Source organism: Lithobates pipiens, unplaced genomic scaffold (assembly GCF_037356315.1).
Source record: "Lithobates pipiens isolate NorthernLeopardFrog02 unplaced genomic scaffold, aLitPip1_a1.2 Scaffold_13, whole genome shotgun sequence".
NCBI classification, from domain to species: Eukaryota; Metazoa; Chordata; class Amphibia; order Anura; family Ranidae; genus Lithobates; species Lithobates pipiens.
This window is the reverse complement of record NW_027507718.1, coordinates 227,639,233-227,664,840: the sequence shown is the minus strand read 5'-3', so window position 1 is coordinate 227,664,840 and position 25,608 is coordinate 227,639,233. Positions and strand designations below refer to the sequence as shown.

The following is a 25,608-nucleotide window of genomic DNA, read 5'->3' as shown; positions in this document are numbered from 1 at the left end:
GGTCAGGCAGCCCCTTTACAAGCTATTTGTGTTATTAAGTGGTGCTATATGCCGGGTGGCTATTTTTCACTCTAATAAAGTGGTTGTTTTTTGGTTTTGCTGGTTCGCCTTTTGTCTCTCTCCTTCTGGTGGTAGCTTCAAGCCTGTTTACTGGTGGTGTAGGGGCTTATATTTTAGGTTCCCCCCTTCAGGTAGGGTTTGCTTAAAAGCACTTTTTTTCTCCTTGTGTCCTTTCTTGTGCAGGATAAGGACAAGGGCAGAGAGACAAAAAGGGAAATACCTAAAAAGAAATGTGCAGCCTGTAAGAACAAAATGTCTTCCAGCTGGAAGAAAAGTCTCTGTCAGGAGTGCTTGAATGATATGTTCAAAAATGAAGCTGGTTCACACTTCAAAAGTTTATTTAAAAAAATAAAGAAAGAGATGGCTGTAAATATGCAATCTTTCCAAACTAACAAAGTGGGTACCTCTTGGGTAGAGCCTCTAATGTGTGTCTAGCACTACTCCGCCAACACGTTTACGGGTCCCAGAGTTCCAGGAGCTGGGAACTTTGGAAGAACTGGGAGAAAGTTCCAACTCTGATTCAGAATTGGAGGAAGGAGAACTAAAAGAGGAAAAAGTCGCTAAATAAGCCAAGACATGACAAGGAAGTAGAGCTCAACAAAGTGGATGTCAGAAGGTGCCTAATTGCCTATATAGAAGATACTAAGAATTGGCGATCTTCCTCTAGTATTTTTGTGCAGTTTCTTGGGCCTAACAAAAGAAAGAGTGCTTCAAAAAACACAATTGCGTGGTGGATGAAGCTAGCAATCTCTGAAGCTTATCTAGCATTGGCTGTATCACCTCCTTCCAACTTAAAAGCTCACTCTACAAGGGCGATAGCAACTTTGTGGGCAGAACGGGCAGGAGCTTCCCCTATCCAGATCTGTAAGGCAGCCACTTGGTCCAGCTACCAAACCTTCTTTAGACATTACCAGTTGGATCTGCTGTCTAGCATGGATCAGTCCTTTGGGAGAAAGGTGCTGCAGGCCGTAGCCGCCCCCCCAAGCAGGTAGTTCCTTTTTGGTCCTCTCTCATAGCCATTCTGGAACATGATTTGGGAAAACAGAGTTATTACCTGTTAACTTACTTTCCAGGGCGGCGCCCATTCCCACCCTGAGATGTATGTTTTTTTAATGTGTACATGTTATGGGTATTACTGTTACATTTGCATATATTGTCGTCTGTTATAACTGAGGGTATACTGTGGTGCATGCTTTAAATAATGTGGATCATGTGGTTTCCTGTGCTAGGTGGCAGGAGCCTTTCGTAGCCGTCCTAGAAAATTCCTGGAAAGTGAGTTAGCGGTTAATAACAGTTTTTTTTTAAATTGCAAAAAAATAAAGTTACACGCAAGCACATAAAATCCCTTCAAAATGTTTTTGAGCCCCCCCTCTTCGCATATACGCATGTATGAACGCCTATGCATGAAAAACCCCATTGAGATACACATTACATATCGCTGCGCATGCCAGAGTGAGAGCAATATTTCCAAAACCAGACCTTCATCTATAGGGGGCTTTTAATGTGTCACGTATGGAAAATATAGGGTACTGAAGTTTATCACCATTTTATGGGCACACATAAATTTGAGGTTTGACATCTTGAGTATCTATTTACTTGGTGCAACCTCATCTTTTATATTTTACCAAAACATTTAGTAATTTATTGCGTTTGTGTTCCTTAAAATTAACTTTAGTGTATTTTTTACTGAAAACTTTGTAGTAATACCTTGTGACATAAAAAAATTGGAACTACCACAATTTTATTCTCTAGGGTGTTTGCTTTCAGAAAATATATAATGTTTGGGGGGGTTTATGTAATCTTCAGGCCTAAGTTTTTTCTTATGCATGAGTGTAAAAAATGCAAATGTGGCTCTGGCAGCAAAAGGGATAAAGCCCACTTATATGGCTGCTTGGAGGTGGTGTTAAAAGGTTAAGAAATGCTACCCTCTTACACATCCACAGTGCTTTCGAGAACAAGGTACAGGCATAACAGAAAAGGAATATGGGGAGTGCATTGGGAGATGTTGTGGAGAACACCTGAGAAAACATAATATCTAGATGACCTTCTAATGAAAAGAAGGTTCTGATCACAAAAGGAGAAGTCTTCTGGTTGGCCACAGTTAGGGATACAGTGTACCAAAACAAAAACCAAGTGGATATCTCAACTAGGAATGATGGTGGATGCAAAAGGAGGAAGCGGATTGTTTATGCAGGACAGACAGACAAAAGAAAAGAACATTATCTTTTGTTCTCTTTGATTTTTTTTTTTTTTATGAATGTCTAATAATCCATATTGATACCGAATAATCACCCAACAAGGTTTATACCAGATTATGAGGGTTTTACTGTGCCAATGTAAAATAACAAAATATTTGTTGACTCCTCTTCATCAGTGATTTTGATGCGTTACGAAAAGATCAGTAAACCAAAAAAGAGTTTGATCTCTTCTGCCGAATAGTTTCTGGTGCCAAGCTAGTTAACAATCCAGTATAATGTCACCTCACTGATAAGACACTTACAGGAACCAGTCCACAGCGATAATGAGCGTTATATCCTCTGTGGGAAGTCCCACTGATGTCAACACAATAACCATAGTAACCAGGCCAGCCTGAGGGATACCCGCTGCTCCTATGCTGGCAGCAGTAGCTGTGATGCTGTGAGGAGAAAAATAAGAGAACATCAGATAACTCACAGACTATAAAGACAGACAATCATCTATAATGTTTTGTAAGTGTAGAAAGTACTCAATCCCGTTAACCAATTTTTATATTTAAAGGGGAACACTGTATTATGAGTAGGGCCTATTTTTCAGCAATAAGCAGACCTGAACACATCAGTTTAATAGTTTTGTAGAACAGATTTATTTAACACATTCTGTGTATGATAACTGTCACAAATGTTTGTGCTCCCAACCGAACTGTCAAGCCATCAAATGGCCGGCACTATAACTGATCACATGTGCAGCACCATCGCAACTGCAGATCAAACAGAGGCTAAGATGGCAGCTATCTTGGCTGTAAAGAGTAGGAGGGTTTAGTTACACTTTAACTACTTGCCTACTGAGCACGTTTCCCCCCTTCCTGCCCAGGTCAATTTTCAGCTTTCAGTGCTGTTGCACTTTGAATGATATGTGTGTGGTCGTGCAAAGCTGTACCCAAACAAAATTTTTATACATTTTTTTTAAACAGATGAAAATTTATTTTGGTAGTATTTAATCACCACTGGGTTTTTTTATTTTCTGCTAAACAAACAAGAACGTCTGAGAATTTTTGAAAAAAAAAAAAAAAGTTTTTCTTAGCTTTAGTTATAATATTTTGTAAATAAGTAATTTTTCTCCTTCACTGATAAGCGCTGATGAGGCTGCATTGATAGGCACTGATGAGGCAGCCCTGATGGGCACTGATTAGACGGCACTGATGAGGAGGAACTAATACAGTTCATATTTATTTGGACTCAGGCACAATTCTCATACCTTTGGCTCTGTATGCCACCAGAATAAAATTAAAATGAATTTGAAGTGCAGACTTTCAGCTTTAATTCAAGGGGTTGAACATACATATCAAGTACAAATTTTAGGAACTACAACCATTTTTATACAAAGTCCCCCCATTTTCAGGGGCTCAAATGTAATTGGACAAATTAATATAATCATAAATAAAATGTTAATTTTTTTCTATTTTGTTACAAATACCTTACTGGCAATGAATGCCTGAAGTCTGAAACTTATGGACATTACCAAAGACTGGGTTTCCTCCTTTCTGATGCTTTGCCAGGCTCTAACTGCAACTGTCTTCTTTTGTTCGTGGGTCTTTTTGCCTTTTTTTTCCCCTTTTAACAGATAGGGATGAGCACGATGTTTGGGTCGAACACAAGTTAGACTCAAACATCAGGTGTTCGCCCATTCGCAGAACAGCAAACATTATGGGGCGTTCATGGGAAATTCGAGCACCGCGGAACATCTCATAATGCACTGCAAGATCGTAGTGCATTGCTGAATGATGATTGACAGGTCAGGTGCCTGCGTTGGCCAATCACAGCGTGCTGCTGAGAGGGCCATAATTGGCCAAAGGCAGGGTGGCAAGGTGTACTCACTTTTGTGAGATACTGTATGTAGGTATGTATGTATATATCTACACACACACACACACACACACACACACACACACACACACACACACACACACACACACACTCTGCATTTAGCATAGACGAAATATCCAGTGTTTGCTCGATATTCAGTCAGTTTATTAATAATAAATATAAATTATATATATATTGTAAGGGATCTTCCCGGGGTAGGGTGTGTTTGGACACAGTTCACAGCAGACTTGGAATATATGAAGCAGATCTTGGCGTTTATTCGTGGTACAAACAGTCCAGCAAACAAAACATACAGCAACACCGTGCTTTCTAAGTACAACAAAATAAACAAAAGACCTAGCCCGGCTGGGCGCTTACTAACAGGTTCTTCTCACCTATCTGACATTTATAAAGACAGCGTCTTTTCGTCTGGATATCGCAGGGTGGGTTTTAGCTCCAGCAGTGTCTGTGCTTGCAGCTTCCTTCAACATACAGGCTGTTCATTCCCTGGCTGGGAGCAATCACCTGCAGGCCTTGCAGAGCCTTTACCTTCCCAGGCTAATTAGGATCAAAGCTCACCTGATCCCAAACCCAGAACTGGATCGGGGGATGTGGAATGACAGGTCCCTCTACCAAACCTACCTGCCATTCCATATAAACCCAGGCCCGGCAAAATTAAATAACAATTCAGCAGCATATCACTGCTGAGAAACTGAACCATCCTGGATTTACCATCTCACACTGTGTAGCAACCTAGGTGAGATGTACACCCCCTCGATCACTTCTCCAGTGACATGTCTACATATCCCCCCCCTCTTTTTCAGACCGGAGGGCTGAGCCTTTTGTCCCCACAGACAACTTACCCTCGACAATGCGTCAGCATTTGCCTGTAATTTCCCTGGCCTGTGTTCCACAGTGAAATTAAAGTTTTGTAGGGAGAGAAACCATCTAGTCACTCTTGCATTTCTCTCCTTGTTTAACTTCATCCATGTTAGGGGGGCATGGTCTGTCACCAACTTGAATTTCCTGCCTAGCAAGTAATACTTTAACGATTCTAGGGCCCACTTTACTGCCAAACACTCTCGCTCCACAATGGCATAATTTTTCTCGGCCGGGGTTAATTTTCTACTCAAGTACGTCACCGGATGCTCCTCACCATTCACTACTTGTGAGAGTACTGCACCTAAGCCTGTGTTAGAGGCATCTGTCTGGACCAGAAACTCTCGTTTGAAATCGGGGGTAACTAACACAGGTGGTTGGCACAAGGCAGACTTAAGGCTTTGGAAAGCCTTCTCGGCCTCTGGGGTCCACGTGACCATTGCTGTCTTTCCGCCCTTTGTCAAGTCAGTTAGTGGAGCAGCAACTGAGGCAAAGTTCGGCACAAACCTACGGTAATACCCCGTAATACCCAGGAAAGCTCTAACCTGTTTCCTTGTCAGGGGTCTAGGCCAATTCTGTATTGCCTCAATTTTATTTAGCTGTGGCTTAATCAACCCTCTCCCAATAATGTAGCCTAGATATTTGGCCTCTTCTAGGGCTAGAGCACACTTCTCGGCATTTATGGTCAACCCCGCATCACTTATGGCATCCAACACGGCCTGTACCTTACAGAGGTGACTTTCCCAATCAGGGCTAAAAATGACCACATCATCGAGGTAGGCAGCTGAGTAATCACGATGTGGTCGCAGAATCAAGTCCATCAACCTCTGGAAAGTTGCAGGCGCTCCATGTAACCCGAATGGCATCACTACATACTGGAATAGCCCATCAGGGGTGGAGAATGCAGTTTTCTCTTTAGCCTCACCAGAAAGTGGAATCTGCCAGTAGCCCTTTGTGAGATCGAGAGTGGTTATGTACCTGGCGTTACCCAACTTCTCAATCAACTCATCTACCCTGGGCATAGGATACGCATCGAACTTGGAGATCTCATTCAACTTTCTGAAATCGTTACAGAACCTCCAAGTTCCATTGGGCTTTGGGATTAGCACAATTGGGCTGGACCATTCACTCTGTGACACCTCAATTACCCCCAGAGCAAGCATACGTTTTACCTCGGCAGATACGGCTTCCCTACGTGCCTCCGGTATCCTATAGGGCTTAAGGTTTACTCTGCTTCTAGGCTCAGTTTCAATGTGATGATGGATGAGGTGTGTACGCCCTGGGAGGTCAGAGAACTTTTTTTTGTTTTTCTGTAAAAATTCCTGAGCCTCCTGTTTCTGTGACACTGATAGAGTATCACCTACCTTGACTGGAGGGATTGGTTGTGACAAATCATTAACAGTATTTGTCGCCACCAAGGATTCCCTGTCTTTCCAGGGCTTGATCAAGTTTATGTGATAAACTTGGAAAGGCTTCCTTCTACCTGGTTGGTGCACCTTGTAGTTCACCTCACTGATCTTTTCAACAATTTCATAAGGACCTTGCCACTTCGCCAAGAATTTACTCTCAACAGTGGGGACTAGTATAAGGACCCTATCGCCTGGGTTGAATGTCCTGATTCTTGCGGACCGGTTGTAAATTCTACTTTGGGCCTCTTGAGCTCTCTGGAGGTGTTCCCTTACCAGGGGCATTACAGTGGCTATACGGTCCTGCATTTGTGCTACATGCTCAATAACACTCTTGTATGGGGTGGACTCATTCTCCCATGTCTCTTTTGCAATGTCCAGTAGACCCCTAGGGTGATGACCATAGACCAACTCGAATGGTGAGAACCCTGTGGACGCTTGGGGCACCTCCCTAATAGCAAACATGAGGTAGGGTAATAAATGATCCCAGTCACGACCATCTTTTGCCACCACTTTCTTCAACATATGTTTCAAAGTCTTATTAAATCTCTCCACCAATCCGTCCGTCTGGGGGTGGTACACAGAGGTACGGATGTGTGAGATTTTAAATAGTTTGCATAATTCCTTCATTACTTTCGACATAAATGGCGTACCTTGGTCAGTTAGGATTTCTTTGGGGATCCCAGTCCTAGAGAACATATAAAACAACTCACGTGCAATTGTTTTAGATGCAGTGTTTCTTAAGGGTACAGCCTCAGGATAGCGGGTCGCATAATCCAGGACTACCAAAATATACTGGTGTCCTCTAGCTGACTTTACAATGGGACCCACTAAATCCATGGCAATACGCTCAAAAGGCACCTCTATAATAGGGAGCGAAACCAAAGGACTGCGAAAATGTGACACTGGGGCACTAACCTGACATGTGGGGCACGACTCACAGTATTTTTTAATGTCATCATATATGGCCGGCCAAAAAAACCTCTGGAGAACCCTCTCTCGCGTTTTGTCAGTCCCCAAGTGTCCCCCAAGAACATGGTTATGTGCCATGTCAAGCACCTGACGCCGGTACGGCTTAGGTACCAGAAGCTGTTCCACAATCTCATCTTTAACCTTATTGACTCTATAGAAAAGATCATTAGTCACCGAAAAATGTGGAAATCTTTTTTCAGCATCTGGTTCCTGAGGTACCCCGTTCATAACAGCAACCTGCTCTCTCGCATTTTTGAGAGTGGGGTCCTGTAATTGTGCAGTCCCAAAATTATCGCTAGACACCTCTAAGTCTAGTATATTTTGCTCAGTGGGAGGATCCTCCTCCCCAGCCAGGACCTGTAAAGGAAAACAATCATTTTCATCCTGTACACTTTTATCATTCACAGCGGACAAGGCAACCTCCTTAGAGGTATCCTCACTCCTTTTGGGGATTTCTCTTTTTTCCCAGAGAGCCCAGAATAACGGAAAATCGCGGCCCAATATTACATCATGCATGAGGTTTTTAACCACACCCACTTCATATTGTACGGTGCCTTGTTTAGTCCCGACTTTAGCCCGCACTATAGGGTACACTTTTGTATCACCATGTATGCACACAACACTCATATGCTTGTTAGGCTCTAAGTCCCCAGCCACCAGACTAGCATGCACCAAGGTTACGAGGCTTCCTGAGTCCATTAACGCTTTAACAGGAAAGTCATTGATTGTGATGTTGCAGATTTGCGGTTCAGTCTCTAGTCCAGGAACTGCAGCACAAGATGGTTCCGCAAATAGCGACTGACGCCGGCTAGCGTCACATTCCATGGGTTCAGAGGTAAGAGGGCAATGGGCAGACACGTGTCCCGCCTCATGGCATCTCCAACACTGGATAGGGCCTGGTCTCTTTGGCAAGGAGTCCTTTTCAGAGCCCCTTAGCCACCCGGGACCATCACCAGTCTTTTGTCCCTGAGACACCACTTGAGCCCTTTTCCCCCCATCAGCACCCCTCCACACTCCCCCAACAGATGGAAGTCTCTTACCAGCTGACGGCACAGATCTGGCGCTCCGGGGAGGTGAAGATGCTGCAGGAACATCGCGGAGGTAGTCCTCAGTCGCCTGGAACCTCTCCACAAGGTTGACAAGTTCGTTTGCGTCCCTAGGATCACCTTGTCCCACCCAGCGTTGCAGGTCAGTAGGAAGCGCTCGGAGGTAGCGATCCATCACGACCTTCTCTAGGATTTGTGCAGGAGTAGAAGTGTCTGGCTCCAACCACTTTCTTGCCAAATGGATTAGGTCATACATCTGGGACCTCGCTGATTTGTCCAGACTGTAGCTCCAGTTGCGTACCCTCCGTGCACGGACTGCAGTAGTAACTCCTAGTCGGGCAAGTATCTCCTCTTTTAGCCGAGTATAGTCCTTAACCTCTTGCTCACTGAGGTCATAGTAGGCCTTTTGGGGTTCACCTGTTAAATAGGGTGCAATTACCTCTGCCCACTCAGCAGCTGGTAACTTCTCTCGCTCAGCCACGCGCTCAAATACTGTTAGAAAGGCCTCAACATCGTCCTCAGCAGTCATCTTTTGCAGCGCTTTCTGCACAGTCCTTCTCCCAAAAAAAATCTCTGGAGCGGCTCCCTCCATTGTGGGTGGATTAGTAACCACAGGCGCCTCTCGATTTACTATCAGGTGCTCGATAAGTTGTTGTTGGCTTTGGCGCAAAGCTTGCAACTCTTCCTTATGCATCCGCTGTTGTGCAGCCATCATCTGCTGTTGTGCAGCCATGGACTGTTGTTGTGCAGCCATGGACTGTTCATGTCGTCTATTGGCCTCTGTCTGAGCCTGCTGTTGTGCAGCCATCATCTGCTGTTGTTCAGCCATGGACTGTTCATGTCGTCTATTGGCCTCTGTCTGAGCCTGCTGTTGTTGCAAACTCACTTGCATAAACTGCTTCAGCATCTCCTCCATGTTGCTGGACTGTTTTTGGAGTGTAGTTGCAGCTTTCACCCAGGACATCAGCAGCTGTAGCCAAGTCTGTCCACACCGTTGCCCCTAGCAACCGCGTTGCCCGCTACCTCCACCAATTGTAAGGGATCTTCCCGGGGTAGGGTGTGTTTGGACACAGTTCACAGCAGACTTGGAATATATGAAGCAGATCTTGGCGTTTATTCGTGGTACAAACAGTCCAGCAAACAAAACATACAGCAACACCGTGCTTTCTAAGTACAACAAAATAAACAAAAGACCTAGCCCGGCTGGGCGCTTACTAACAGGTTCTTCTCACCTATCTGACATTTATAAAGACAGCGTCTTTTCGTCTGGATATCGCAGGGTGGGTTTTAGCTCCAGCAGTGTCTGTGCTTGCAGCTTCCTTCAACATACAGGCTGTTCATTCCCTGGCTGGGAGCAATCACCTGCAGGCCTTGCAGAGCCTTTACCTTCCCAGGCTAATTAGGATCAAAGCTCACCTGATCCCAAACCCAGAACTGGATCGGGGGATGTGGAATGACAGGTCCCTCTACCAAACCTACCTGCCATTCCATATAAACCCAGGCCCGGCAAAATTAAATAACAATTCAGCAGCATATCACTGCTGAGAAACTGAACCATCCTGGATTTACCATCTCACACTGTGTAGCAACCTAGGTGAGATGTACACCCCCTCGATCACTTCTCCAGTGACATGTCTACAATATATATACACATACATACACACACACACTCTGCATCCAGTGGTGTACTGTTTCTAATACACTTCAAGCGGTGTACACAGTATCTAATACAGTGTGTACAGTTTCCACTACACTTCTGGTGGTGTATACAGTACAGGTGATGTACACAGTATCTAATACAGTGTGTACAGCTTGGAATACACTTCAGGTGGTGTACATAGTATCTAATACAGTGTGTATAGTTTCTAATATACTTCAGGCAGTGTACACAGTATCTAATACAGTGTGTCCAGTTTTTAATACACTTCTGGTGGTATACACATTATACAATACAGTGCAACCGTAGTACAGTTTCTAATACAGTGCTACGCAGTATCTAATACAGTGCTTACAGTTTCTACTATACTTCTGGTTTACACAGTATACAATACAGTGGGGGTTATTTACGAAAGGCAAATCCACTTTGCACTGCAAGTGCACTTGAAAGTGCACTGAAAGTGCACTTGGAAGTGCAGTCCCTGTAGATCTGAGGGGAAGATCTGAAATTAGGGGAAGCTCTGCTGATTTTATCATCCAATCATGTGCAAGCTAAAATGCTGTTTTTTGTTTTCCTTGCATGTCCCCCTCAGATCTACAGCGACTGCACTTCCAAGTCCGCTTTCCGTGTACTTGTAGTGCAAAATGGATTTGCTTTTCGTAAATAACACCCAGTGCATCCGTTATACAGTTTCTAATACAGTGCAGGCAGTGTACACAGTATCCAATACAGTGTCTACAGTTTCTACTACACTTCTGGTGGTGTACACAGTATACAATACAGTGCTGCCATAGTACAGCTTCTAATAGAGTACATGCGGTGTACACAGTATCTAATACAGTGTGTACAGTTTCTAATACACTTCGGGCAGTGTACACAGTATCTAATACAGTGTGTGTACAGTTTCTACTACACTTCTCTTGGTTTTCACAGTATACAATACAATGCAGCCATTGTACAGTTTCTAATACAGTGCAGGTGGTGTAAACAGTATCTAATACAGTGTGTACAGTTTCTACTACTTTACTGGTGGTGTGCACAGTATCTAATACAGTGTGTGCAGTTTCTAATACACTTCAAGCAGTGTACACAGTATCTAATACAGTGTAGTGTGATGTTGCAAAACAAAAAATACATCATGTCCATGTCCGAAAGGCCACCAAGGAGAGGCAGACGCTCACAGGCCACTAAAAGAGGGCAAGCAGCCTGTGTCTACAGTCAACAGTGGTGGTCATGGACATGGTGCATACTTGTCCTTTTTTCTGCTGCTCGCTGTGTTATTGAGCCATAACATGCAGAAGAGTTGGTGGAGTGGCTAACGAAGCCCTCCTCGTCCTACTCATCCTCTGCCACCCAGGCTCAGAGTAGTTTGCCTTCCAACGCAGCTGCCAAAGTGGCCTATTTCACCGCCTTCTTGTCCACAGCCACTCCTTCCATAATGTACGGAGAAGTCCCCAGAACTTATTCGACCACAGTGTCGGGTACATACTGCTGGAGGATGTGCAGTGATTTGAAGGCTCCAATGTTGGTTCCCTGGTTGAGGAAGGGAGCAACGTGAGCCTAGAGAAAGTCATGTTTCCCCAGCTGCGGTATACTGCTGTAGCGCTGGCTCCTGACGAGCAGGCGCTATGTTTTTTTCAAAGTTAATTTTCCTGAAACCACAGTTGGGTTTTGGGGCTAATTTTCAGAATTTCTGGTTTTAGTACCAGTCCAGCTGGGTTGCACTGGGTTTTCCTTGGCCACAGGTGTCGCTGTCACCGCCGGCAAGAGTAATAATGCAGTTTAGCTGGGTGTATTGAATGCCACTGTTCTCTTGGAACCAGCCCAGTGGGAGTGTTTTCCTGCTGTGCATTCTGGGAGGTGGTATTTAAGGTACCGGCATCATGTGCTTCGGGGTTCCAGAGATAATTTTCTGCCTGTTTGGTTTGGGGGGTCCTCCTGACCCAGCCCCATGGCCCTCCTGGCCGTGCAGTGCCGTACCGTGCAGTAACCATGCATTTTGAGTCTCGGGGCTGGCTGGCCCGAGGAAACGCAACTTCAGGGACAGGCCTGAATGGATTTCGGGGCCTATTGATCCAAAGGTGGTCCGGTGCCGTCTCATCTGAAGGGCGAGGCCCAGCTACTGGAAAAACCCCAGGGGAGGACTCTTTAGGAGAAGGCTGTGTGCAAGGCTGGCTTCTCTGAAGGAGCCTGGAGGCTTAGTTGAAGGACACAACCTGGATTTACACTCATACGGTATCGCCAGATCGGCTGAGAGATACTGGTACCGTATGATAGCTCTTTAAATTTGTCTATGTCCCTCAGTAATGCACAAGTCTGTGGCAGAGACTTTGTCAAACATCCTACGCGCAAGTGTACATCGCAAGCCTGTGGCAGAGTCTTTACTTAACACCCTACCAGCTGCTAGGCCTAGTGAGAGGAGGTCTATCCGGGGGTTGTAAAATCCAGTTGTAAAACGGTTGCTATTCTCTGGATTTTCCTATAAGAGACTTTCCATTTTTTTGCAGTCTAAAGTACCTGAACTTATTCCTAACCTTCTACCCTTCATTGAGACACTCTGTTTCTGTTTCAAATAAATAACCCAAAAGAAGATTCAGTGTCAGTTTCCACATTTCTTTGGGCCATTTACCACGGGAATCCCTAGCAGGAGAAGCAGTCAAGAAGGTAACAGTAAGCCCAATAAAACCAGCAGCTCCTTCGGGGGTTAGTGCTACACTGCCAAGTTTTCTCCAGTGACGAAGAGGGAGGGGATGATGAGGTCACTGGCTGCACTTGGGTGATTAAGAGAGGAGGAGGAACAAATCCAAAGAGGCAGGATGTCCTCTAGGGAGCAACTTAAGGGCAGCTACCCTATTGCATCACAATGCATAGCTCCGCAGGTGCAGGCCACTGCTGACTCCCTGCTGAAGTTTAAAAGTTCCTTGGTGTGGGCCTTTTTCTACACATGTGCAGCAGATCGCACTGTTGCTGTTTGCAATCTATGTCTGAAGTGGATCAAGCGTGGCCAGAACAGCAGCCGCTTGGGCAACACATGCTTGACCAGACACATGACGACCTGCCAAGCAGTCCGTTGGTAACAGCACTTGAAAGAACCATATCAAAGAAAAAGGGGTCATCACCTGGGGTCTCCAACCATACTATACCTCCAGTGTTCTCAAAAACCTACACTGAGAGGAATGAAGGTATTGCAATAGGTGTTCCAAGTACTTACAGCCAATCTGCTAGCAGTACACCACCATCTTATTTCAGCATTTCCCTACCCCAGTTGCTGAACCATAAAAAAAAAACTATTCGGTCCTAGCCATCCACATGCTCAGCGTCTAAATGGTAGCTTGGCCAAATTTCTAGCACTGCAACTGCTGCCTTTTCAGCTGGTAGATTCTGCCCCCTTTCGTGAATTTGTGGTATGTGCTGTACCTCAGTGGCAGGTTCAAAAACGCCATTTCTTTTCACAGAAGGTCATTCCGGCTCTCTACCGGCATGTGGAAGGCAATGTTTTGGCCTCGTTGAACAGGGTGGTGAGCAATAAGGTTCATATTACTGCTCACTCATGGTCCAGCAGGCATGAGCAGGGACATTACCTTTTCTTCACGGTGCACTGGGTAACTCTGCTGGCAACTAGTAAGGATGCAGGACAGGGCCCAGTGTTGTTGGGGCTTGTTCCGCCGCCATGCCTCCAAAAGCTAGTGGTGATTCTGCCACAGCTCTCTCCTCCATCCCTCCACTTCTTCGTCCTCTATGGCCTCTTCTGCAGTTTTGTCCTCTGAACCAGCGGTGCTCCGTAAGCGTTTAAGGGGCTACGCAAGCAGTCAGGCTAAAAGATGCCATGCGGTGCTTGAATTGGTCTGCCTAGGGGACAGGAGCCATACTGGGGCAGAGATTCTGTCAGCTCTGCGGGGGCAGGCTCAGAGGTGGTTGACGCCACAACAGTTTCAGTCAGGAATGGTTATATGCGATAATGGCACCAACATTATATCCGCCCTCCGACAGGGACAATTGACCCATGTTCCATGTTTGGTACACGTCTTGAATTTGGTGGTGCAGCGGTTCTTGAGCAGGTACCCAGGCTTACAAGATCTCCTGAGGCAAGCCAGAAAAGTCTGTGGTCATTTCCACCAGTCATACAATGCCAGTGCTCGGCTGGCTGACATTCAAAGGGAATGCAACCTGCCCACAAACCGCCTCATTTGTGACATGCCTACCAGGTGGAACTCAACATTGGCAGTGCTGCAGTGACTGCACACACAGTAGAGAGCCATTAATGAGTACTTGTGTGAGTATGGCACCAGGACAGGGTCAGGGGAGCTTGGCTTCTTTTCGCACACCAGTGGCTACTGACTAAGGATGCATGCACTGTCCTATCACCATGGATTGTCCTATCACCAGGCCACAAGAATCGGGAGCAGCAACAATGCATGCATCAGTAACACAGTCCCTCTATTCTTCTTGCTGGAGCACATGCTTTGTGGAATCATAGACAGGGCACTTGAGGCAGAACAGCAGGAAGCAGAGGAGGACTTCCTTTCCTCTCAAGGTCCCCTTTATCCAGATAGCATTCCTGTGGGCCCGCCAAACACACAGGAGGAAGAGGAGGAGGATTGTGTCAGCATACATGTAGAGGATAGCACTCAGCAGCAGTCTTCAATTGATGGTTTTCAGTCCCTAGAAACCCAAGGAGTTGTACGTGGCTGGGATGAGGTAGTTACGGATAATGTGACCCTTAGTGACCCAGAGGACTCTGAATCGCATGCCTCTGCAAACTTACACTCCATGGCCTCCCTGATTCTGCAAAGCCTGGCGAAAAGGACTCTAGGATTCGTGGTATCAAGGAGAGGGATCATTACTGGCTGGCAACCCTTCTTGATCCACGTTACAAGGGTAAAGTTGCAGAACTCATCCTGCCTTCGTAGAGGGAGCAGAGGATGAAACATCTTCAGGAGGTCTTGAAGAAAAGTGTGTTTAACGCATTTCTAGACCCTGGGAGGTTAGAATATCCTGGTGCTGGACAACGTGTTGCTAAGGTTTTGTTCAGTCAGAGGAAGAGAGGTGGAGAAGGTGGCCTGCTGACTAATGCCGTTAAACAATTTTTCAGTCCTCAGCGCTAAGGTCTGATCAGTTCAAGTAACCATTGCCAGTGTCTGCATTATATGGTGCAGGAATAGCTAGGGGCATGAGCAGACTTGGAGACCTTTCCAACAGAGCATCCACTGGGTTACTGGGTCTTGAGGATGGACCACTGGGCAGAACTTGCTCAATATGCAATTGAGCTACTGGCCTGTCCTGCAGCCAGCGTGCTTTCTGAACGCACATTCAGTGCTGTTGGAGGGTTTGTAATGGATCAAAGAGTGTGCCTGTCCACAGACTCCGTTGATAGGCTTACATTCATAAAAATTAATTAGTCTTGGATCAGCAGCTATCAAGCACTTGATGCTGTAGTGATTGAATTTGCTATGGATGTGGGATCCCTTGAAGACTGCCTATGCTGACTATCCTATTCTTCCTCAATCTTGATGATGCTAGCTTCCCACAATATTTTTGGTTTAGGGCACCACCACCCAAGGCCCAATTTTTCTGTCCCTGTTTAACCACTTTAATACAGGGCATTTTCAGCCCTTCCTGCCCAAGCCAGCTGTCACACTTTGAATGACAATTTCATGATTATGCGACGCTGTACCCAAATTAATTTTTTATCTTTTTTTCCCCACAAAAAGAGCTTTCTTTTGGTGGTATTTGATCACATCTGCGGTTTTTATTTTGCGCTATAAACAAAAGAAGAGCGATAAGTTTGAAAAAAAAAAAAACACAATTTTTTTTACTTTTTGCTATAATAAATATCACAAATTAAAAAAAAAATGTTTTTCCTCAATTTAGGCAGATATGTATTCTTCCACATATTTTTGGTAAAAAAAAAAAAAAAAAAAATCGCAATAAGTGTATATTTATTGGTTTGCGCAAAAGTTATAACGTCTACAAAATAGGGGATAGTTTTATGGAATTCTTTTTTATAAATGTCACTGGCAGGGAAGGGGTTAACACTAGGGGTGATCAAAGGGTTAACTGTGTATCCTAGGTAGTGATTCTAACTGTAGGGGAAAGGGACTCACAAGTGGAGGAGACCGATCAGTGTTCCTCTGTACTAGGATCACATGATCGATCTTCTCTCCTCTGACAGGACGTGGATCTGTGCTGCAATCGTGGGTGCCCATTGGACATTGCGGCCACCAGGCACGCGCATCGGGGGCACGTGTGCGCCACCCAGGGGCCGGGAAGCCCAGGACATCATAGGACACCCGCCCAGGATGGGAGATCCCATCTGCGGATGTCATATATGACAATGGGCGGTATTGAAGTGGTTAACAGGGGCATGTAATTACAATTTTTGATCTACTATTTCACAGCAGGGCCCTTTCCTGCACCCAACAAGACTATCTGTGAGGAGTTACAGTGTTGTGGCGCCACCACCCCCACCCAAGGCCCAATTTTTCTGCCCCTTTTTAACAATTGCGTGGTTGTGCGATGTTGTATCAAATCGATATTAAAGGTCATGATGATATTGCCTTTAGGCACAGCATATACTGCAGGCTGCAGTATGAGTCCTCTGGCCTCCTGTTTTTTTGTTTTGTCTCCCCCTTTCAGTTGCCTTGCTATGGGACATCCGACATAGTAATTACTATGGCTCTGTGTCCCCTGATGTAAGAAAAGAAAATAGGATTTTTAAAACAGCTTACCTGTAAAATCCTTTTCTTTGACGTACATCAAGGGACACAGAGCCATAGTAATTACTATGTGGGTTATATCGGACCAACAGGTGCTGGACACTGGCACACCCCTAAGGCGTGTACTTCCCCCCTATAACCCCTCCCATTACCGGGAGTCCTCAGTTTTGCCAAGCAATACAATTTGATAAGAAGAAGGGAGGGACCTCTGTGTCCCCTGATGTACATCAAAGAAAAGGATTTTACAGGTAAGCTGTTTTAAAAATCCTATTTTCTTTTCTTACATCAGGGGACACAGAGCCATAGTAATTACTATGTCGGATGTCCCATAGCAAGGCAACTGAAAGGGGGAGACAAAACAAAAAAACAGGAGGCCAGAGGACTCATACTGCAGCCTGCAGTATATGCTGTGCCTAAAGGCAATATCATCATGACCTTTAATATCGATTTGATAAAATCTGATAAACGTATGAACCGAAGACCAAGTCGTGGCCTTACAGATCTGAGCGTTAGAGGCCTGATGATGCACCACCCAAGAGGCACTAATCGCCCTGGATGAGTGTGGTCTTAATATGAGAAGGAAGAATTTTCCTCTTTAAGATGAAGCTTAAATAATCACTTGACAAATGCTTGTCCACATCTTGGACCCTCTGGCAGTACAAACAAAACCTGTGTTTTGCGAACCTGAGAAGTCACCTTTAAATGGACTCTGATCGCTCTTACTACATCAAGAGAATGTAGTGCTTTCTCTTCCCCAGATTAAGGCTCCGGGGAGAAAGAAGGAAGAATAATATCTTGGTTTAAATGAAAACCTGTTACCACCTTTGGTAAGAATTCAGAATGAGGACATAAAACCACCTCATCCTTATACATGATGAAATATGGCTCTTACAAGAAGACAGAGCTGCTAGTTCCGATACTCTTCTAGAAGAAGAAATGGCAACCAGAAAAGATGATCTTTCTGATTCAGCAAAGCTGATAAGACCAATTTTAAATGCCAAGGATTTAGAGGTGCCTTGAAAGGGGGAATAAATGTGTTACCCCTTGAATAAGTTATGCATCAAGAGTGGGAAGCAAAAGGCCATAGGAAAAACTGACAAGGCCAGGATCTGGCTCTTGATAGAAGTCAAGACCAGCTTCATTTCAGATCCCATATGCAGGACATCAGGAATCCTGCCTATGACATACTTCCTGGGGTGCCAACCCCTGGATCCACACCAAGAAACATATGCCTTCCAGACTCTATAGTAAGTGATTCTGGAAGCCGCCTTCCTGGCATTAATCAAAGTAGACACTACCAAAGTAGATCACCCACAATCTTTTATAGAGTGGGATTCAACAGTCAGACTTGTTAAATTTTTCTTCCGTAAGGTAGGATGAAATACCGGACCTTGTGCAAGGTCTGGCTATAATGGCAGAGTCCGAAGGACTCCTACTGCCATCTTTATGATCTCAGTAAATCTTCTCGGACCCGCTGGGGCTACCAGAATCACCTCCTTTTGTTCCTGCTTAATCCTGCGGAGAAGGAGCAGAAGCAGTAGAACTGGAGGAAATGCATAGATCAGTGAAAACTGATCCCATGGGAAGACTAATGCGTCTGTTCTGCCTGCTAATGGACCTCTTGTTCTCGACATAAAATTGTTGACGAATCTGGACGCGAATAGGTCCATGTCCGGAATACCCCATCTTCTGACATATTGCTAGGAAGATGTCGGGGTGAAGAGATCATTCTCCTGGAAATAATTGTTGGCGCCTCAAGTAGTACGCCTGAAAAATTAGAATTGCCGATAGGCAAGGAATGTTGTGTTCTGCCAAAGCTAGAACATTGTTCACCTCTTTTTGAGCTGCACAAACTTTCGTGCCCCCCTGGTGATTGATGTAAGCCACCGCCGTGGCCTTGTCAGACTGAATCTTGTCAGGACAGTCCCGTAGTCTGACCGCCAAGATTCTAGGGCCAGATGTACTGCCTGAAACTTCCAAAAAAGTTGATAGGCAAGGTCTTCCAACCTGGACCATTTTCCCTGGACAGAATCTTCTTTGAGGGCTGCTCCCCAGCCTAGAAGGCTGGCATCTATTGTTAACACCTTCCAGGATAAAGATTTTCCCTTTTGCTGGATAACAACCACCAATTTAGGCTCTGACCTATGTCGGGAGCCAAGCATATTGGAAACAAACAAGGTCTGAATCTTATTTACTCCAGATCGACAGGATGGTGTCTTGAAGCAGTCTTTGATTAAACCTGCAGTAAGGGATGGCTTTGAAGAAGGCCACATTTCCCCTAAAAATCTCATGCACAGCCAAATGAAGGAATTTTCCTTTGTTTTGATAAGTTGAATTAATCCTATAATGGAACCGATTCTCGCCTGGGGTAAGAATGCCTTCTTCTGTATGGTATCTATAACCAGCCCCCGAGTACCGTAATCTCCTTGATGGTTTTAAGGAGAATTTTCCTAGGTTGAGAATTCAACCTACAGATTTCAGACTCTGGTTTTAGACCTGAGACTGAATGATCTATTAAAAGTAGATTTTCTAATAGGCTAGGACCGCTATGCCTTGAGCCCTTAACCTGCTGTGGCTAAGCCAAATGGCAGGGCCACAACTGAAAAAAATAATTTTATATTTCAAACCGCAGAAATTTCTGGTAAGCGGGAAACTTTGGCATATGGATATATGCAACTCCCCTCCTTGCAGGATGGACACAGCCAATTGAATTATGAAAGGATTGGATGTTTAAGTGCCGATTCAGATCTTAGAGGTCTAGAATGGGTCTTGCCTCTCTGTCTGGTTCTGGAACCCTAAAAGGTTTGAGCCAAAACCCCCTGTTCCACTAAGGGAATCTCTGATATCACCCACTGGGATAACAGCTGATCCAGAGGCCAGAGAGACTTCTTTTTTCTCTGGATCCTTAGGAACATACTCCGAGGAGATGGAAACTCTTGCATAAAGACTGCCACATCAGCAGCCCAAGGACCCCACAAGCAGCACCCAAACAGGGACCCGAACCCCGGACCCTCAGATCAAACGCCGACTGAGCCATCTGGGCTCTTGGAACTCTAGTCGTAACCTAGAGAAAAAAATTGCAGAAATCCCTCTGCTCTTGACATTGTTCCTGCCAACCTTTGAGAATCTCAGGACCTTTCCCCTCACCCAAACAAGTGGGGGTGCTCCTTCATGAGAAGGCTTTAGCATTCTGCTTTATGGGCTTTCTGCCCCCAAGATCCTGGTGCTGCCCTTGGGGACTTTCCCCTGAACCTGACGATTGAGACCGTCGAGACTGCCTAAGGGCAAATGCCCCAGGCATAGGAGAGGCAGCATGATTAAAGGAGAAATGTTTGAACCTCCTTTTACTGGTAAAGAGAGCTTTACCCTTTTGGATGTACTTATCCACTCTAAGTAGCCATACCCCAGGAAGGGACACAAACTGGCTAAGAGTTTTCACATGGTGCTTCGGTTGATCAATATTTCAGCCACGGAACTCTGCAAGAATGCACTAGTCCAAGTATAAGTCATAAGGCTTAAACGATAGAGTCTTTCATAGCATCTGTGAGACATAGGGCGTCAGATACACCAGCCCATTGCTGGGCCTGCTGATCAGGCAGACTTTCAGGTATCTCACAAACTGTTCCTTAACCCTTAGAAGTCTACATTTTTCAATGAATTAGCGTGACTCAAAAATGTGCTCCACCAAAATGGTGTAGCAGACGTTAATGGGTTAATAGACTGAGACATAGAAGTTGCAGCAAGAACTGCAAAAGACATCTTGTCTTTAAAAGGAAGTTCCATCTTTAATTTGCTGTATCCTTTAACATCAGTGAATTATCCACTGGACATGTGAGACTCTGCTCACTGAGGTGATTGCAGCATCAATTGCTGGAACCCCACATTTCTTCATAGAAATGTTCCCATTCAGAATACATAAGCTACCATGAATAGGAAAAAACATCCCCAGGTGGGGGAGGTTCAAATGAACCTTATTAGAGGTAGATACCTGTGCTGCAGGCAACAAAAGGGTTAAGTAAGGGAGTAGACAAACACCTGACTTGTGAGGCTACTCCCTCTCTGTTAGAATCCCCCAAAGAGGAAAAATAAGTATCTTCCAATCTTTGGGAAGATCTACCTGATCCTTCTGCACCTCAACAAAAGGGCCCTGAGGACTAGATGGTAGAAGAAAAAACTGTTTGTATGATATATACAGGGACTGAAGTGTTCTACCCTTGACAGCTCAATCTGACTAGCCGTATCCCTCTCAGGGGAGGATGACAATCTTTTGGAAAGGGTTTTTTTTTGTATGTTGTGTAACCATTGACCCCTTAGAAACCTTAGAGGAGTTCCTGGTCCCTTTGCCACTCATAGCTTACAGCACAAACCAGAGGCACTACCAGCAAAAGAATGTAAACTTGCTAGGCTATAGTACAGTACAATACATAGAAGGAGAAATTCCTGAGAAAATTTCCCTTACCTTATCCTCGCAGCAGGGTTTTATCTGAGAAAAAAAAAACAATCTTCACCCTTCACGGTAGGCTCCGAGACCTTAAAGGAAACCTTCAGGAACCGGGGAACTCTCAGGTTATCCCACAATTCTGGACCTGCGACAGCACCCTGCCAGTAAAAACTTTATGGCCTCACTACCAAAAAGTACTGGATCCCAGGGCCCAGTTCTCAAAGAGAAGCGCTCGCAAAGCAAAACCTCGTTTCTGCAGATTACGAGGCCCGGGTACCATTCATTTAGCTCATTACAAAGACATCAGAACGGATCCAGTCAGCATGGCTGGCTCTCATTAAGGATTATTTCCCATGGAGATCAGCACAGCACATCTTTACTCATGCCCAACACCTTAGACACTGGCGAAAAAACTGAAGACTACCAGTAATGGGAGGGGTTATATGGGGAAGTACACGCCTTAGGGGCGTGCCAGTGTCCAGCACCTGTCGGTCCGATATAACCCACATAGTAATTACTATGGCTCTGTGTCCCTTGATGTAAGAAAATACATTTATGTTGATTTTTCCCCCACAAATAGAGCTTTCTTTTGGTGGCATTTGATCACATCTGCGGTTTTTATTTTTTGCGCTATAATACTAAATAATAAAATAATAATAAATAATAAATATTAAAATACTATTTTGTAGTTTTTGCTAAAAATAAATAAAACATTTTTTTTCTCCTCAATTTAGGGCAATATGTATTCTTCTACATATCTCTGGTAAAAAAAAAAAAAAATCACAAGGGTATGTTGATTGGTTTGCACAAAAGTTATAGCGTGTACAAAATAGGGGATTGATTTATGTCATTTTTATTATAATTTTTTTTTACTAGTAATGACAGCAATTTTTTCGGGACTGCGATATTGTGGGGGTCAGATCAGACACTTTTGACACTATTTTGGGACCATTGAAAATTATACAGCGATCAGAGCTAAAAAAAGCTACTGATTACTGTATAAATGACAGGCAGGTAAGGGGTTAACACTAGGGGCGATCAAGGGGTTAACTGTGTTCCCTGGGTGTGTTCTAACTGTAGGAGGGTGGGACTGACTAGGGGAGGAGAGAGATCAGTGTTCATACTTAGTATAAAAACACAATCTCTCTCCTCTCCCCTTGCTCTGTCACAAGTGACCGCGGGTGCCCGGCAGTCATAGCGCCCACCAGGCATGTGCATCGGCTCTGGGGTCACGAACCGGACGCGTGCGAGCGTTTGCTGTCACTTCTTAAAGGGGCGATGTACAGCTATGGTGATTTGCCCAGGCAAGCCAACTTGCCACAGTATATCTGCGGTGGCTGGTCTGCTAGAGGTTAAAATGAGAACTTTAGATTTTTCAGGTTTGCATCCCATAGATTTTAACGGTGCTCGCACAAGTTTTTTGCCTGTTCACATGTCCTGCTGTGAACCGAACCGGGGGGCATCATCCCTATTAACAGGTAATATTTATTGAAATAATGCACATATGTAATACAGGGAGACAAAAGTCTGCACAATTCAGATTCGATATATAAAGGTTAACAGTAAAATGCCTATTCCGGCACTCCTCTCCTACATGTAAAAATCATAATTTTTTTGCTAGAAAATTACTCAGAGCCCACAAACATTAAACATACATTTTTTTAGCAGACACCCTAGTTGCAACTTTTTATCTTGCACGTTTTTTGCGCAACAATTTTTCAAATGTTTGTGATTTCAAAAATAACAAAATAGTAAAGTTAGCCCAATTTTTTTGTATAATGTGAAAGATGATAAGCTGAGTAAATAGATACCCAACATGTCACGCTTTAAAATTGCGCACACTCATAGAATGACGCCAAACTTTGGTACTTAAAAATCTCCATAGGCAATGCTTTTTTTTACAGGTTACAGAGGGTGGTCTAGTGCTAGAATTGTTGCTCGCGCTCTCACGCATGTGGCGATACCTCACATGTGTGGTTTGAACGGTGTTTACATATGTGGGCGGGACTAACATGTGCATTCGCTTCTGAACACGAGCTACCGGGGACAGGGGCGTTTTCATTTTTAATTTATTTTTTTTACTTTCTTTTACATTTTGTTTATCACTTTTATTCCTATTACATGGAATGTAAACATCCCTTGTAATAGGAATCGTTTGTGAAAGGTCCTCTTTATGGAGAGATGCGGGGTCAAGACCCCACATCTCTTCTCCAGGCTGAAAAGCCTGAGATCGGAAAAAAAATCCACGATCTCATGCTTACCAGCTGCAATCGCGGCTTTGTTTACATCAGTGGCCCAGACATGATGTCATAATGTCGCGCCCGGGCATCCGTCGGTCATAGACATGACTGGTGACCATCTGGTCACCGGAAATCTCTATGGTCGTCATCCGGTGGCCAATTCTCTCTCCAGGTTCCCGATGGCATGGAAGAGCCCAGGGAAGCACCGGTTAATTATTGTGGATGCTGGGAGGTAATTTTGATGTTCCAGGGGTTATTGCTGAACTCTAAACAAGCTGGGGTTCATCATTTCTATTTTATTCACATAGTCTCTTCAGTTTACCTCAATTCCTATTATCTGCGATGATTGTATACCCGTGTTTTGTACATGAGTTTGCTGTATGTTGCTTTAAAAAAATACAATAAATTCTTTGTGAAATAAAGCATAGTCTATGGAAAATATAGAGTACCGAAGATTGTTGCATTTCACAGGTGCAGACAATTTTTAAGGTTTGACATTTTGGGTATCTATTTACTTGGCACAGCCACAACATTTATATTATGCCTAAAAAAATGGGTATTAATGTATTGCATTTTTGTGCCCTAAAATTAACTTTAGTATATTTTTTGTTATTGAAATGTTGAGTTTCCTAAACTCTTGCACTAATATCCTGTGTCACAGAAAACGACCAGTAATACTTACCGGTAATGGTGTTTCTGGGAAGTCTTCCAGGACGGCACCCTGAGAGATGACTGGTCCACCTGACAGGAAACACAATCAATCAAAGAGGTTAAAAGCCCCACCCCTCCCTGTGCTCCTAAGTTGTGACAAAGTATTGACTCACACCAGTGCACGAGAGTGAAGAAACGAACACCACAACACTCTATATATTAAATTATACCTAAACAGAACGGGTGGGAAGTAGGCCTGCCGTCATGGAAGACTACCCAGAAACACTGTTACCGGTAAGTGTAACTGGTCATTTTCTCAAGTCGTCTTCCAGGACGGCACCCTGAGAGAGGAGCAAGTAGCTCAGGCCTACCTTAGGGCGGGACAACCGCTTACAGGACCTTCCTACCAAACGCCAGATCCTGAGGGGACAGTAACTCCACCCTGTAATGCCTCAGGAAAGTGTTCTGGCTTGTCCATGTAGCGGCTCTACTTATCTGCTCTACAGAGGCTCCAGCCCTTTCCACCCAAGAAGTTGCTAGAGATCGCGTGGAATGTGCTTTAAGGTCCCTAGGAACTGCCTTACCGGACTGCTCATAGGCTAAAGAAATGGCTATGGATGCTTTAGATGCTTGTTGGTCCTTCTTTTGACCAGAAAAATTACCGTATTTATCGGCGTATAACACGCACCCCAGGTTTAGGAGGGAATTTTAAGGAAAAAAACTTTTAGGAGGGAAGTTTAAAGAAAAAAAAACCTTACATTTAAATGCCCATCAATGCAGCCTTATCAGTGTCCATCTGCAGCCTTGTCCATCATTGCACCCTTGTCAGTGTCATTTGCAGCCTTGTCCATCATTTTCAGCCTTGTCAGTGTCATATGCAGCCTTGTCCATCATTGCATCCTTGTAAGTGTCATTTGCAGCCTTGTCAGTGTCATTTGCAGCCTTGTCATGCAACCTTGTCCATCATTGCACCATTGTCAGTGTCATTTGCAGCCTTGTCAGTTTCATTTTCAGCTTTGCCTTTTAAAAATGGCACCACCGAGATACAGAGGCAGATGTCCTGTGTATCTCGGCGGTGCTCGGTAGCTTTCGGCCGCAAGCCGCCGAGAATGGGCGCAAGCCGACCACAGGCTCACAATCGCAGGGGGATCAGCGTATAACATGGACCCACGATTTTCCCCTGATTTTAAGGGGAAAAAAGTGCGTGTTATACGCCGATAAATACAGTAACTAAAAGATGGCTGGACCTTCAAAACTCCTTAACTTTTTCTAAGTAGGATAACAAACAAAGTCTGACAGCCATACAGTGAAAAGAAACTTCCCTCTCATTTTGGGGATTATTAAAAAAGGAGGGTAGCACTACTTCCTGAGTTCTATGGAACTTGGATGCTACCTTAGGGAGGTACAGGGGGTCCTGCCTAAGTATAACCCTGTCCTCAAGCAAACAAAAATATGGCTCCTTAATCGAAAAGGCCTGAA

The 25,608-nt window shown here is 44.6% G+C and overlaps 1 protein-coding gene across 2 annotated transcripts in view; it reads right to left on the bottom strand.

Annotated features, from left to right (window-relative positions):
* LOC143974676 (excitatory amino acid transporter 1-like) overlaps positions 1-25,608 on the bottom strand; it is a 164,051-nt gene that overhangs the window by 8,378 nt on the left and 130,065 nt on the right. For both annotated transcript variants that reach the window (XM_077476295.1, XM_077476296.1), the window contains one exon: positions 2,561-2,695. In XM_077476295.1, coding sequence (XP_077332421.1) covers positions 2,561-2,695 — 135 coding nt within the window. The remainder of the gene's footprint in view (positions 1-2,560; positions 2,696-25,608) is intronic.